Source organism: Cololabis saira, chromosome 17 (genome assembly GCF_033807715.1).
Source record: "Cololabis saira isolate AMF1-May2022 chromosome 17, fColSai1.1, whole genome shotgun sequence".
Taxonomy (NCBI): domain Eukaryota; kingdom Metazoa; phylum Chordata; class Actinopteri; order Beloniformes; family Belonidae; genus Cololabis; species Cololabis saira.
Window position 1 is genome coordinate 30855678 of NC_084603.1, and position 14333 is coordinate 30870010.

At 38.3% G+C, this 14333-nt stretch overlaps 1 protein-coding gene across 3 annotated transcripts; it reads left to right on the forward strand.

Moving 5' to 3' along the window:
• Positions 1-798: 798 nt before the first annotated feature.
• Positions 799-13708, forward strand: lnpk (lunapark, ER junction formation factor). 3 transcript variants are annotated; one of them, XM_061745253.1, is made up of 16 exons: positions 799-925; positions 2167-2236; positions 2986-3027; positions 3367-3417; positions 3500-3636; positions 3880-3938; positions 5503-5543; positions 5695-5778; positions 5866-5917; positions 6092-6202; positions 7094-7204; positions 7530-7635; positions 8232-8302; positions 8613-8783; positions 9413-9502; positions 10849-13708. In XM_061745253.1, exons 2-16 carry the CDS (start codon positions 2210-2212, stop codon positions 11025-11027), a joined length of 1332 nt encoding a protein of 443 aa, XP_061601237.1. In that variant the 5' UTR covers positions 799-925; positions 2167-2209; the 3' UTR covers positions 11028-13708. The 3 variants fall into 3 exon arrangements, with proteins under 3 accessions (XP_061601237.1, XP_061601238.1, XP_061601239.1); XM_061745254.1 differs by having other exon boundaries at positions 7112-7204; XM_061745255.1 differs by lacking the exon at positions 9413-9502.
• The last annotated feature ends 625 nt before the right edge of the window (positions 13709-14333 follow it).

A 14333-nucleotide genomic window follows, 5' to 3' on the forward strand; every position in this document is an offset into this window, starting at 1 on the left:
AGACTTAAGCAGTTTGGGATAAACCTACCTGATGTGAATGCGACCCGACTGAAAGAAAGGCTTTTGGCAGAGATACCTGGACTTGTAGCCTACAAGAAACGGCGAGATATACTTTTGGCATTTGAAAAAGATGTTGGTCCAGTCTTGTCAGAAGCGTCATCCGATGCTGATGCCATTATTCTCGCCAAAGCTGCCAAGATATTACGCAGGCACATGGTGAATCACAAGTCTAAGTTTGAGGGCAATCTCTATGAGAGTTCAGTGCACGATTCCTTTCCTCCAGCTCTACTTCAGTTTGTCTGTATGAGAGCTTTAAGTGAAACTAATGTCTTTGTTTGTGAGTGTTTTTTTCATTTAATTCGCATTGTATCATCATAATATTCAATAATTTTGATTTTCTAAATGCAGAGTTGTATTTCTCATGTGCAAAAACACATATTTCAATGTATAAACCATCAGAATAGGACTATTCAATCAAAATATAGTTCAAACGCTGTTTCAAACCACTTCGAATGGCGGCCATTTTGAAAAATGGTGGCCACTTTGTTTGTTCAAGTGGGCAACGTACTTTTATGAGATAGTAGGTCCAACAGCACTTGTGTACCAAATTTGGCGCTTGTACCACAAAGTGAACGATTTTTCATTAATGTGCTCCACTACAATACAAAAAATAACCCAAACAAAACAAAAGCTGAAAGAATGAAAAAGACTACATCGCAAAGGCCTCTGGGAAAAACAACCCGTCCTGAGGTTACGTCGATGACGTAACCCGTGGGTGACGTCATCACGTTTCCTCACGCCGAGTGAACTGTGGTTGGCAGTTACCGCGTCAGTTACAGCGGCGCACCTGAAGCGTGTTTTCTGTTCGTTTGTCGTTCATTCGACCCAAATAAGGAAGAACGGAGACATCTAAATCCACATTAATGTAAGTATTACCAGCCGCTACTGTGAAAAGAGAAGAAGGTGATGATAACAGCAGGTTCAGCAGTGAAGGCTGTAGGTCGGGCTGCTCATGCTAGCGGTGAAGCTGTCATGTGTAATTTTAGTCTGACTCAGGACGGAGTTACAGTCTGATGTCCAGCAGCTTTTCTGCTGGCTGTTCCCAGCACAGTACTGCAGCCAGGAAGCAGCACTTGCTCTGTGATTGATTTCATGTGTTTTAATGTGACAGCAGATGAAAGCACACACCACTGGTTAGCCGGGTTGAGCTGATCACTGCTGTTTGTGCTGCAGATTCACAAGAAGACCTTCTCCCACCAGCATCTTTACTTATAAATGGGTCGTTTATGTGCAGGAACCACCGTGACTTTAACCCCGGGTCATTACTGCTCTGCTGCACAAAGGAGAGGCTGTTCAGACTTCAAACCAAATCCCCAAACATAATATCACTCTTCAACATTATCTACTTACAACCTTTAAAGTCAAGACAATCAGTCATTGTAGACGAATGCTGTTCATAATGCATGCTGCTGTCTTTTTTTCCTTTTACAGTAGTTTTTAAGGGTAGGAACATTATGAAATACATGGACTTGGGCCGACAGTGATGCCCCTGATAGATAGGTAGATCTTTATTGTCATTGTCATTATCACCATTGTACAACAAAAGTAAAAGTGCTCTCCAGTCAGCGCATCATATAAAATAACTGAAAAATAAATCAATAAAATGAAATAAAAACAAATAAAATAAATATATATATATCTAGACACATTCACCCTTCCACACACACATCAACACACGGACCCCACAAGAACCTTCATCAGCATACAATCATTTTTTGTTATTGCACATTGGCTCCTGTTTTTGTTAAGAATGGTTATTGCTGTTGGATAACTTGTACGTTGTGTCACATCCACACACGTCCTGTACTGCCAGAGTAAAAGCCCTACACTGCACTATATTTGTCAACATGGAGCAGCCCATTTTTGCACTTTTCTTTTCTAGAAATGGTCTTAAGACAATTTCACGATTACATAAGTAAAGCCACTACAACTGTAGGCATTGTGTCTTATTTTTTGGGCAGCTCTCTTAATCCACCCGTGATGTAAGTGTATAAATGGAATTGGAAGGCTTAAATCTGAAACTATATTGATGTGTTAATGATAACTACAAATACTGTGCTTTGTTCACCTAAATCCTGATATTAATGAGAGTTTTCTGTTAATTAGTGGACCTGGGATATCGAAGAGGAGGCTTCTCTAATTTGGAGCAATGGGGGCCTTGATATCCAGATGGAGGGTAAGTGAGGTAGAAAATAAAGAACCGGTAGGGTTATTATAAAATTGAAATTGACCTCAGGAGGAAGAGAAGACTATGTTGATGACCTGTGAAAACATGAAACATCTTATAATTGACTTTTATGAACTTTATTTTATAAAAAAAAATGGTTTAAAAAAATACGTATTTCTTAGAAATGCAGTGATATCGATTTACATTTGCTCAAAGCATACATAAAGGGGGAAAGATAAGGCAATAGTTCAATTATTTGATTTTACATTCTTTTAGCCTGCAATAACTAATCTCTAAGAAAGTAAAAAGCCTTGTTTTGAGATAATTCAAAAGTGTTACTTATTGTCTTCTTTTGCTAGTTTTAAAATTTGTAGTAAAGTACATTTTTCTTACCCCAGTGGGAGAGATATTTTTACTTAATATAAGACTATATTTAGGAACATTAGGCTTATTTCTAGAGGGCCTATTTTTGTGGTGTCAAAATAAAACTCAATTTTAGCTTCTTCTTTTTTTTTATTACATGTATCTGAGCTATTCAGTGATGCTCAATTTGACCTTTTGAGGAGAGTATAGTGAGTAAGGATGTGGAGGACTCATTCTGATCATCACCTGCCTAATCCGTCATTTCAGTTTTATCAGATTTGAACCTGGTTGCTGTAAAAGACAAAAAGAAGCTCAAAAATAATAATAATAATAATAATAATAATAATAATAATAATTAATTAATAATAATGTGTGCATTTTTGTCCTCAATCCAGACAAAACCGACCACAGTTGAGCAGCTGGAGAACCTGGATAAGGTACTGACCAAAGATTGTTTCTGTTTATGTAAACCCGCATCAGATACCCACAAGCCCATTTCTGTGCTGTATATAATCAGCAAGTCCCGTGTTGAGTGCAACATTATTGAATTAGAAATTGACCAAAACTGAACACGAGGCTGAAATTCTCAGTTCTACTTGGCACAGTTATCTAATTCATTTAATGAATCATCCCTCATACTCATAGGTCAGTCTTTTGATGAGAAAAACATATCAAACGTGTATAAATACCTGATCTGTGAATTGGCAGTTGGTAAAATGTAATATTTGATTATTTTGCTGTTTGAGTAACCTTTAATTTCCATCATTCCTTTCCAGGATATTAAAGAGCTGGAAGAGTTTAGAGCCAAAAACCAGCGTCTTCAAAAGGTAAACCCAGTAAAGCATTAGAGATGTTTGCAGTGAGATGTTCTTTGTTTATCCTCATTGTCGTGTCTATATTTGTGTCCAGCTGTGGGTTGGCGGGTTGCTCCTCTACTCCTCTGCCCTTTACCTACTGATCTCTCTCATCGTCTACTGTCTCTACCTGCCTGAGGAATGGCTGCAGAGGCTCACTATGGCGCTGCCTTTTTTTTTGTACCCTTTGCTGTGAGTGTTGTTTTTCATAAGTATTCAAAATCTTATGCAAAATATTGGATTTATATGATGCAAAATGTATATTCCAACATTTTTTCATACCTTTAAGTTGCTTTTGATTGCTTTAATTAGTCTGATGAGCACGTTTGTATGAAAGATGAGTGCGTTTGAAAGTTGACAGATTTGAATCTGAAGTTAGTGATGAGTAGCACCTCGACTGCTTTGTCTTAATATCTCTGTCTGTGTCTTCTCTAGTGTGTGGTTCATCAGGAAGCTATTGATTTTCCTCTTTTCTAAACGCACTGAGAGAAACAGTAAGTTTTCTCCAATACTTATATCCGTCTATTAAGTTACAAGCTTCTTTATCATTTTCCGGTTTGTGTTTGCAACATAACGTAGAAATTTACATTTTGACCATTTATTATTTCAATGTTGCTTCCTATGGAGCCAAATCAGGGCCAAAAGTTTTGCTAATTTGAAAATAAAATTTGAACCTGAAATTTTTTTTTTACAGTTTCAGTTTTATTTTTTTCAGTATCAGATCTTTTTTTCAGTTTCAAATCTTTTTATTTCAGTTTCAAATCTTTTTTTCAGTTACAAATCTTTTTTTTTCAGTTTCACGTCTTTTTTTTTCAGTTTCACATCTTTTTTTTTCAGTTTCACTTCTTTTTTTTTCAGTTACAAATTTTTTTTTCAAGTTCAGACTTTTGGCCCGGATCTGGCGTGGGGGGCGTGGCATCAACTGAGAGGGGCGTGGCATCATGAGTGACAGCAGAACAGAGAAGGCGGGGGACGTTCCTCAGTCACGTTGCCTTCAGGAAACGTAGGTTGCAGAAGTTATCAGTAGAAGTATGATTCAACACTGTATATACACCATATTCACGTGATTGGCAGTGGAAAAAACTGATATTAGTGACACATTTCTGTTTAAAAAGCTGTTTTAGACCGTACTTGGTAGTATGTGGAAGTGGGAAATGTCAAACTTTAAAGTGTGGCTGTTGAACTGTACAGTCTGGCATTTATTGCTTTTATACTGCGATTGGTGCCTAAAACAGCCTTTCAAACAGAAATGTGTCACTAATATCAGTTTTTTCCACTGCCAATCACGTGAATATAGTGTATATACAGTGTTGAATCATACTTCTACTGATAACTTCTGCAACCTACGTTTCCTGAAGGCAACATGACTGAGTAACGTCCCCCGCCTTCTCTGTTCTGCTGTCACTCATGATGCCACGCCCCTCTCCGTTGATGCCACGCCCCCCACGCCAGATCCGGGCCAAAAGTCTGAACCTGAAAAAAAAATTTGTAACTGAAAAAAAAAGATGTGAAACTGAAAAAAAAAGATGTGAAACTGAAAAAAAAAGACGTGAAACTGAAAAAAAAAGATTTGAAACTGAAATAAAAAGATTTGAAACTGAAAAAAAGATCTGATACTGAAAAAAATAAAACTGAAACTGTAAAAAAAAAATTTCAGGTTCAAATTTTATTTTCAAATTAGCAAAACTTTTGGCCCTGATTTGGCTCCATAGCTTCCCCTTTGGTAGTGCACGACTTTTATTCAACTGTTTGAATTGTTCTTTGTAACTTTGCTACATACTCTAGAGTGTTGAACACTGCTGCTGCCTGACCCTTGGATTTTTAACCTATGAAACGACATTCATCTTTATCACTACATTTTATCGCTTCAAGAGTGCACAACTACAGTATAACAATAACTGTAGTTTAGTGACATAATACAAAACCCAGCTTTAGGATTTCTCACGTATAACCATTTTCAAAAGTATGTGACACATTTTCATTCCAGACGATGGATGAAAATGAACCTGAATCATAAAAATTAGTTGATTTAATTGTATTTCTGTATTTCTTTTTTAGATTACAAACTTGAAGATTTGAAAGCTGCCAAGAAAAAGATTGTGAGTTTGGAGCCTCCCACAGTTATTAATTTAAGTAGAGAATTTTGGTGTCAAGGGTTTCATATTAATGTCATATTGTATTAACAAAGTAAAGAATAGTTAATTTTACATTATTTAAGTATCTTCCATGTGCTCTGGGTTTTGTTTCCAGCTGGAGGAAGTGATGGAAACAGAGACGTACAAAAATGCCAAATTGATCCTGGAACGTTTTGATCCTGAAGCTAAGAAGAAAGCTGTGAGTGCAGCTTCCCTGATTTTATTTTAAATGTGATTTTATTTATTTGTTTATTTTTGTACATGTTTTGGCTTTTTTTTCATGTAGGAATTGGAGTCGACTCCAGTGCGTTCTCAGATAACTCCCAGGCCAGGTCAAGGTACGGCATGCATCACCACTGAAAGCTTGTTGAGCGGCTTTAGATGTTGCTCAGACCAGATGTCAACAAGACTCTTGGTGCAGTCAAGGATTTCTCTTTGAATCATTGGCTCTAATTTTTGTTTTTGGAAAAATAAGAGTGAAAAATATACAGTGAGATTGTGTTGTCTTGCAGAGCTTCGACAGAGGGGCGTGGCGTTGAGACCCATGCCCATGGGCACCCCAGGTCAGATGATGATGACACCCCCACCTGGAGCCCGACCAGGACCAGTGGCCACACCCATGGGTGAGGGAACAACTCAATACTTTACATTAGCATGATTCAACACCGTAGTTTATGTTACAGATTCAAGCCATTCTAGATTCAGTACGAATGAGCACATTTCAGTATCTTTGTGCAAAAAGAAAGCAGAAGTAAACTTGATCGCAGAGAAAACTGTACATGAGTTCTTAATTATATGTTAAAAGGTTTAGTAATGAATTTGGATGGTGAAAATAAACGGCTATGCTGCTTAACCTGTTCCTCCACTAGCAATACAGGATCTTAATGAAAACATTTCAAATCTTGTGTGAAATAAGTAAATGTTATTCATATTTTTTCTGAATTAATATTTATCACGGATAATTTTATAATGAATAAGCCTCCCTCCCTTCCAACTGAAAGGGAGATTTATAAAACTATCAGGGATCAAGTTTATGTACAGTGCTAATTCAAAAGAACAGTCATCTTAAAAAACCTTGGATAGAATACAAGTTCAGTGCAGTACAATTAAATACAGTCCAGTTATAATCTATTTGCGATCAGTTCATTACAATTGAATCCCGATTCAAACTGTATATATCTGTACAGCGAATGTCTGTCCACTCCATTTTTATTACTCGTTTTATTAATGATTTTGAAAGCTAACACAGGTTATTTATACACCAATAAGTTTCTGAGCAGTCTCTGACTAAATTTGTCAGCAAATAACTTTGTTCTCTTTGTTCTCTCTCAATAACACACTTCCTTAGAAAATACAATTTTTTATTTATTTATTTATCTTTTGTCCATCAGTTTTATTATCTGTGGAAATTGATAGTAAATCCTGTTCATGGGCAAAGAAAATATGTCAAAGAAAAACCACCTGGGATGAACTCCAAGTCCTGTTGCCTTGACTTGATGTTGTTCCTCCGACAGAACGTGTTCCTTTTTCAGCTCCAGGAGGCCCACCGGAGAAATCTGCTGCTTCTACTTCTGTTCTGCATGGAGCCGTACCAAGGACCCCCTGCTCGCCTATTCCAGGTGTAGGTAGGTTAAAGAGCCTTAAAACTGGCCATAAATACAAGTGTTTATAATGTGTTTGTTTCAAAGGGGTAGGGAGGGGTGGGATATAAGCGGCATATAAAACGACTTTACCTTGGAGGCCACTCCCATGAGGATTTTGATTTCCTGATTCGTAAGACTGGTTTAGACAATGCCAACTAAACCTCATCTTATAGTGAAGCTGTCAAAATACAGTCAAGTGTAGTGTGAGGTTGATTTAAAACGTCTGAATTTCAACAGAGTTGTAGATTTTTCTATCTCTGTGTTGATTTTCATCCGTGGTTGTGTGTTTTTTAAAAATTTTTTCCAGGGATGCACCCCCCAGGTCCTCCATTAGCAAGGGCCATTCTGCCCAAAGATAGGGGAGCAATGGACCGAGTCATTGAGTATTTGGTAGGAGATGGTCCACAGAACAGGTGAGGCCCTGTTAAATTTACCCACATTCATGCATTTCATTGAAAACAAATGTAACAGAAATGTTTATAAACTGCAGAAATGAGCCAACAAGAGATCAGCAGAGCTTTATTTATGGGTTCCAAAGAGCTAGTTTGGTTAATTAATCAATTTGAGCACAGAATGAGCAAAATAATGTAACAGAATAATTTGATCTAAATCACATTATATAGTTATTATAATTGTTTAGCTAATAGGAGAGTTATTCATGGTGATTGAATGTGATTTGAATGGTTTGTTAGTGGATCTCTGAATCCTTCTTTTCATCAGCAGTTCATTGATGCATTCTGCTACTGCTGTCACAGTAGTGGCAGCATTTCCACACAACCTGAATGTGTGTAGTGATTAATACAAAAATGGGTGTGGTGATGTAACAGGCCCCTTTGACATTAATGTCACCTCTTACAAGTAATTTGAATACAAGTTATAGGAAAAAACAAGCTTGACAAACAACAGCTGTTGACCCTAAAATAGAAACCCAGACTAAAATAGACGACAGACTTTTTCTGGCAGATAATCACTTTCTCTCCAACCCGCTGTCCCTGCTTGTTCTCTCCAGATACGCATTGATCTGTCAGCAGTGCTTCTCTCACAACGGCATGGCCCTAAAGGAAGAGTTTGAATATATAGGTGAGATCTGAAACTTCCTGTGGCCACCTGTGTTAAGGGAGGAACTGTTGCATGTAGACTTCCTGAAATGCAGAAACGTAGCAAGCAATTTCCCAAGTAACACAGAGCCCTGAAGAAACCTGAAACCATATCATTGGCACACAACCAAGAAGTCCATAATTAATAATATCATTATTAATTGTCTTTTTAGAAGGAATTCTTGACCAGTATCAATACTCTACTTGTTTCATTCTGCACTAATAAGTTGCACTCCCTTTTTTAATACCTTCGCCTTTTTTCCACATCCCCCCTTCTCTCTGTCTCCCACCAGCATTTCGTTGTGCGTATTGCTACTTTCTGAACCCGGCCAGGAAGACACGGCCTCAGGCTCCCAAGCTCCCAGAGTTCAGCTATGAGAGGAGACTCCGAGCAGAATCCCGCTCCCCTGGACCGGCCCCGCGTGCTGGGACAGACACAGAGGAGAGTGCACCCCCCTCTGGAGGTACTGGGGAACACAACATCCAAACAAACAGGGGACTCTATCTTGATGCAATAAGATGGTTTTATTTAGGAATAACAGTTAAGGTGGAATAAAATCAACCACGGCAGGAAGGGAATTACAAAAGGAGACACTTTTTTTTTTAATGCTGCACTCCTCTGATCTTCCAAGCTACAACTAGCTTGGAGTAATTTACTCCAAGCTTTAACTTGTAACTTTTTACCAATGAAATGTTGTCATTTATGATTAGCTTTGTAAGTTGGTATCTACATTTTTCACTTTCACCAGTTTGCATCTATTCTCTTGCTCGTTGTCATGGATGTGTCTGTTCACAGAAGTAACCATATTTATTATTTAATTGCTAACAAATGATTTGTTTTGGTGTCTTAAGGATTGCAGGGTGTCACACCTGCACGACACTGAATGCCTTGTAAGCTCTAAATCAGAGAGCAGCTTCAGTATCACTTCAGTGTCTTCGGAGCCACATGGGAGCAGCAACAGTTAATCATGTGTTTTAGTTCCTCAATGCTTCACTCTGCCTCCGTTGACGTGGTCATTAACACACGTTTGGTTGCACGTTTCCAGTGCAGCGTTGCTGATCGGTGGTTTTAACGGTGTGATCTTGCCCCTAGCCAAAGCTCCAGCTCCATGGAATTTGGTCCACAGTTTCCAGATCCAGCAGAGTTCAAAGAGCCCTCAGAGCCAACCGCTGCAGAGTCCAGGTTCCTCTGCCCCTTCTCTCCTGCACTGCCTAGTCCCGGATAATTTAAGCTGATTGCAATTAATTTGATTCCTCCTCATTCCGTTTTTTGATCTACTGTTAAATGCATCAAATTTTTGAATACAGCCCAATACTTATGCACACTCCTCCCTCTAATCGTACTTAATCAGTTCTTGGTGTTGTCAGATGCTGGATGTCGGCAGACCAGACCTGGGTTAAATTTCTACCGATGGTGGCAAATAAACTCCAATGTAGCCTTTTAACTTCGGACATTTACTGAAAATTGAGCAATTCCATTGACATCAGATGTAACCAGTTACTTTGAAAGATTATAATATAAAGAAGTTCCAAATACTGGAAATATGGTAAGACCAGTTTGACTCAGATCTGGTCATCACTGTGTGGACAAGATAAGATAGATAATCTTCCCACACGATTGACTTTGTTTCTGACCCCTTTGTGGAAGTTCTGTTACAACATTAACATTTCCTTAAACTGCTTCTACATACACGACTATATTGAGGACAAAAGACTAAATATCTTGTCCAGAAACATAAAACCAGTTAGAGGTGCTAAATATTTTACACACATTTGAATTTGATTCTTTCCATTTAAAGTCACTCCATGTATCAATACCATGTCCATGGGCAGCACGTCCCAAGAAATAAATAAATAGAAAGACGGTGCAAACGCCACCTCTAGAGAAGGGAGGTATCATTAGCGCAGTTTTGTTAGTGGCTCCTTTGATACTCCAGATTTATTTACCCTCATGTGGTCAGGAGTGGTATTTCAACCCCCATTTAGATGAGAGATGGGTTTATTTAAATGTTTTCTAAACTAAGGAAAGTTCGAGGGATTGTCTTAACAATGCAGAATATTTGAGTTAGTTTCACACACCTGCATCTCTACTGATTGTTGAGCTGGTGACGTGGATTGTGATTACTTTCCTCCTCCCTGAAAGAAAAATGGAAATGGGGCTCAATTCTTCCTTTCAACACAGCATTGACCTGCTGTTATTATCCGTTTACTGGAATGAATAGTAATCGTGAATCAGAATCAACTTTATTTGCCACGTTTGTGCAAACAAATAAGGAATTTGATCCAGTGTGATTTAAGTGAATCATCCTTATCTTCTGAGGGCCCAGCAGATACATATCTTGGGTTATGGTAGGCCTGCATGCTCTTTACCTTGTGTCGGTCAGAACAAACGTGATGGATCGATCGTCCACATCACTGACCTAATCTGTAGCAACCAATCATCTGTCGTGATCCAAACTCTTCACCCCTTCAATTTGTCACCTCTTTGTTTTGTTGTGAAAACCTCTAACTCGGACATCTTCTCCACAGATGAGAGAGAGATTGCAGAAGATGAAGGACCTACCAAAGAAGTAGAGAGTGAGAGCCAGCAGGAGGAGCAGCAGGTGCAGGAGGAGGAGGCGGCAGCAGCGGCAGCAGAGGAGGAATCGGAGGAATCAGAGGAATCAGAGGAGAAGAGTTCCTCCGAGACTAAACCTCAGCCGTCATAGTTGGAGTCCAGAGAGGAAGAAGAGGCACGTAGCAGTTCACTCCAAGCAAAAGGTGTTGGCCATGATAGATGGATGTCATTTGATTCAATATTGATGGACAGGTATTGTTATGGATAGTAGTTGCCCAACAGTGTTGCCTAAAAACATCCTGATGTTTAATGGTTTTAAGAGCTTGACTTGTCCACTGGAGTGGTGTCAGATACATGATTGTAGTTTTACGCTTAAGGGTGTTTCTTGATGCTGTTTTATAGTTTAATCTTCTGTAATTTATACCACGAGGTTGTTGTAGGTTTAACACACTTGTGTTCTTCATGATTTGGTAATGAAAAGGTTTAGATCGAACAGCCGGTTCACGCACGGTTCGGTCTCGGTAGCAAACCTGTCAAGAGAACTATGTTAGCTGTATAAGTTAGGTTTCACAGAATTGCTGCGGCATTTTCATCTTCTCTATTTTAACCGTCATATACGATATTTGAAGTCAGTATAGAAACATCTAGCTCCAGTATAAGTTTATTAAACTCTCCATTTAAACTGATGCATGTGCACCTTTTTATCCTGATGAATTTTTAATGTTGTTTTTCTTAAGTGTGAAAAGCTCATATCAGATCTGCAATATAGAAATGAACAGTATACAGAAAACTGTCCAGCTCAGTGGAAAAGCAAGAAGGAAGAATAGATCAAGTGTATGAGTATTACCTCCAAAGAAGAAGCAGAATGAAGTTGAACCTTTTTTAGAAAGATGTTAGGAAAAAATATTTCCATCACCTTTTATAACGCAGGGACTTCGGGAGTAATGACCCTTGTTCTGACATCAGAGGACAGAGGTCCGGTTTCCCCGTCTACACGGCAACATTTTCTAAAAGTTGACAGTTTATTTTCCTTGAAAAACTGTGCTTATGTCCATCTAAGGCCAAAATAGATGTATTAGGGTACATAGTGTTGGTTTTTTTTTCAATATCACCATGTGTAGACAAGGAAATGTCTTTTTGAGGATTGGTTGTGTTTTAGATCATGAATAATATTGAGTGAAAGCAGTCGCCTAATTTCAGAAAATGCATAATAGAGAAGTCAAGTAAGTTAAAGCGGCAACCTGAGCAGTTTTGGCTCAGTGGCTCCCCCTACAGGTCTGGAAATGGTCACTCCTTTTCTCTTCCATCAATACTTCCCCGAGTCTCCCCCCGCAGCTCTCTGAGCTGGGCTCGTCATTGATGAGATCTGACATTGTGCTGTTTTATAGATATAGACAGTGTAGAAATGAAGTCTGCTTGAATATCTGAGCGTATAAGCTGAGTCACGGGCCGTGACGACACTGGCAGCTGAGGTTTTGTGTCTGCAGAGTTTCTGTATTTGGATCCTTTACTCTAGAAACTACTGAGCAGCACTATTATCTTACAGAAGTAACTTAGCTGTTTTTGTCGTAGTAAAGGACACATAGACCTACACATTTAGATAAAGATACTGGTTTTAATCTAAATTTGCCAAATGAGGTTTATTAGCCTGAGGAAAACGTTTGTAGAAACGAGCTGCTTTAACAATAAAGCTGGCACTGAACAAACTGAAGAGCAAGGAACTGGTAAACTGAGCTGTACGTTCTCTTTATTATTGTCCATCCTCTTCATTAGGAGACGTTTTAGGAATGTAGCGTTTTCCTAAATTTGATGATTTCACTTGTACTGTTTATTTATATATTTATTTGGCCATATTATGTTTTAACTTCAGGTATCTCTGCACTTGTTTTAAACATTTAGAAATAAGATGTACTTGTCATTGTGCTCGCCAGGATTTAAGGAATGAATGATTACCATTCTAAGAACGATTTAGTTTTCCTCTCTGTGCTTTATTTCATTTTAAAAGTTCATTGGGTGCCAACATAGTGTGTGCCTTGTTTACGGCGGCTATATTCATCAGTTTACCATGTAACCTGTGCTTTCTCTTGGTACTGCTGTTGGGAAAGGACATTAATGGGTTATTTAGCCGGCGTGAACACAACCTTGAGTGTCTATGCAAAGGTAAAAACGTTGTCCCCCGTGTCGCACAGGTCTGGTACAGGAAGTGCAGTCGGCCCAGTGCTCAGCATGGTCTGGTGTGATTGATAGAGTAATATAGGAAGGGGTTTTTTTAAGGTTTCACATTATTTCTGTATGCGTGGCTAGTTATTAGCTATCCTGTAAAACAAAATCAATCAGAAGTTGTTGACGAAGGTCCGGTGATGCCTGAAGAAAAATGGGTTTTGAACTGACTAACTGAATGTTTAAAGAGACTTGTGTGTGAGTTAAAAGTCTTCAAACTTAAATCGCAGGTTCACATTTTGAATTTTTTTAATGCTACTTGTATAATTTCTGTTTTTGAGGTTATTAACATAATATTTAATTTTCCCAGTTATGAAGTTAGGGTTGTAATTTCCCGTTAACTGACATGCGAGTACACGTGCCGCTGGTACTGGGGAGATTGTTTTCAATGTTAAAATTCAAATGTGGAACTGTATTGAACGTCTGAAGAACATCTCTGATGTTTCGTCTCACAAATGTCTCATCTTTACCCGTTTACTTTTCATTTCTAGATTTCCTTTTGCTCTGTTAGGTTTATGAAGTGCATTTCTGCCAATACAGTTTGTAAGTGTGTGCACGCCGCGCCTAATAAAGTTTTTCAGCAGCACAAATGAAATAGTTTTTATGTGGTTATTATGCCCCAATGCTGTCACTCACAAGGCAGAGGTGTCAAGTAACAAAGTACAAATACTTTGTTACCTTACTTAAGTAGAAATTTTGGTTATCTATACTTCACTGGAGTAATTATTTTTCAGACGACTTTTTACTTTTACTCCTTACATTTTCACGCAATTATCTGTACTTTTTACTCCTTACATTTTAAAAACAGCCTTGTTACTCTATTTCATTTCGGCCTTTAAAAAAAACTATCCAGTTAAATTGCTCCATCTGGATAGAGTGAATTTGGTTGTGGTTGTTTCAGATGTTCTTGTCCAGTTTTGTTCTTACATCCGTTCCCTCAGATTCCTGCAACTAAACTTGGATGTACATTCCAATAAAGGTTAGGATAAATGATAACATGCCTCGGAAGTTTGACTTTTTGCACCATTACAATACTTATAGACAACTAGTCATCATATCTCCTGCTCTCTGAAACACATGTTAATACTCAATAGTACACATATATGCTTCTTTAATATATTTGCATTCATTTTCAATGGCTTTTGTCCTTAATGGCTTTTTCCCCCTTACATTACTTTTACTTTTATACTTTTAAGTAGTTTTGAAACCAGTACTTTTATACTTTTACTTGAGTAAA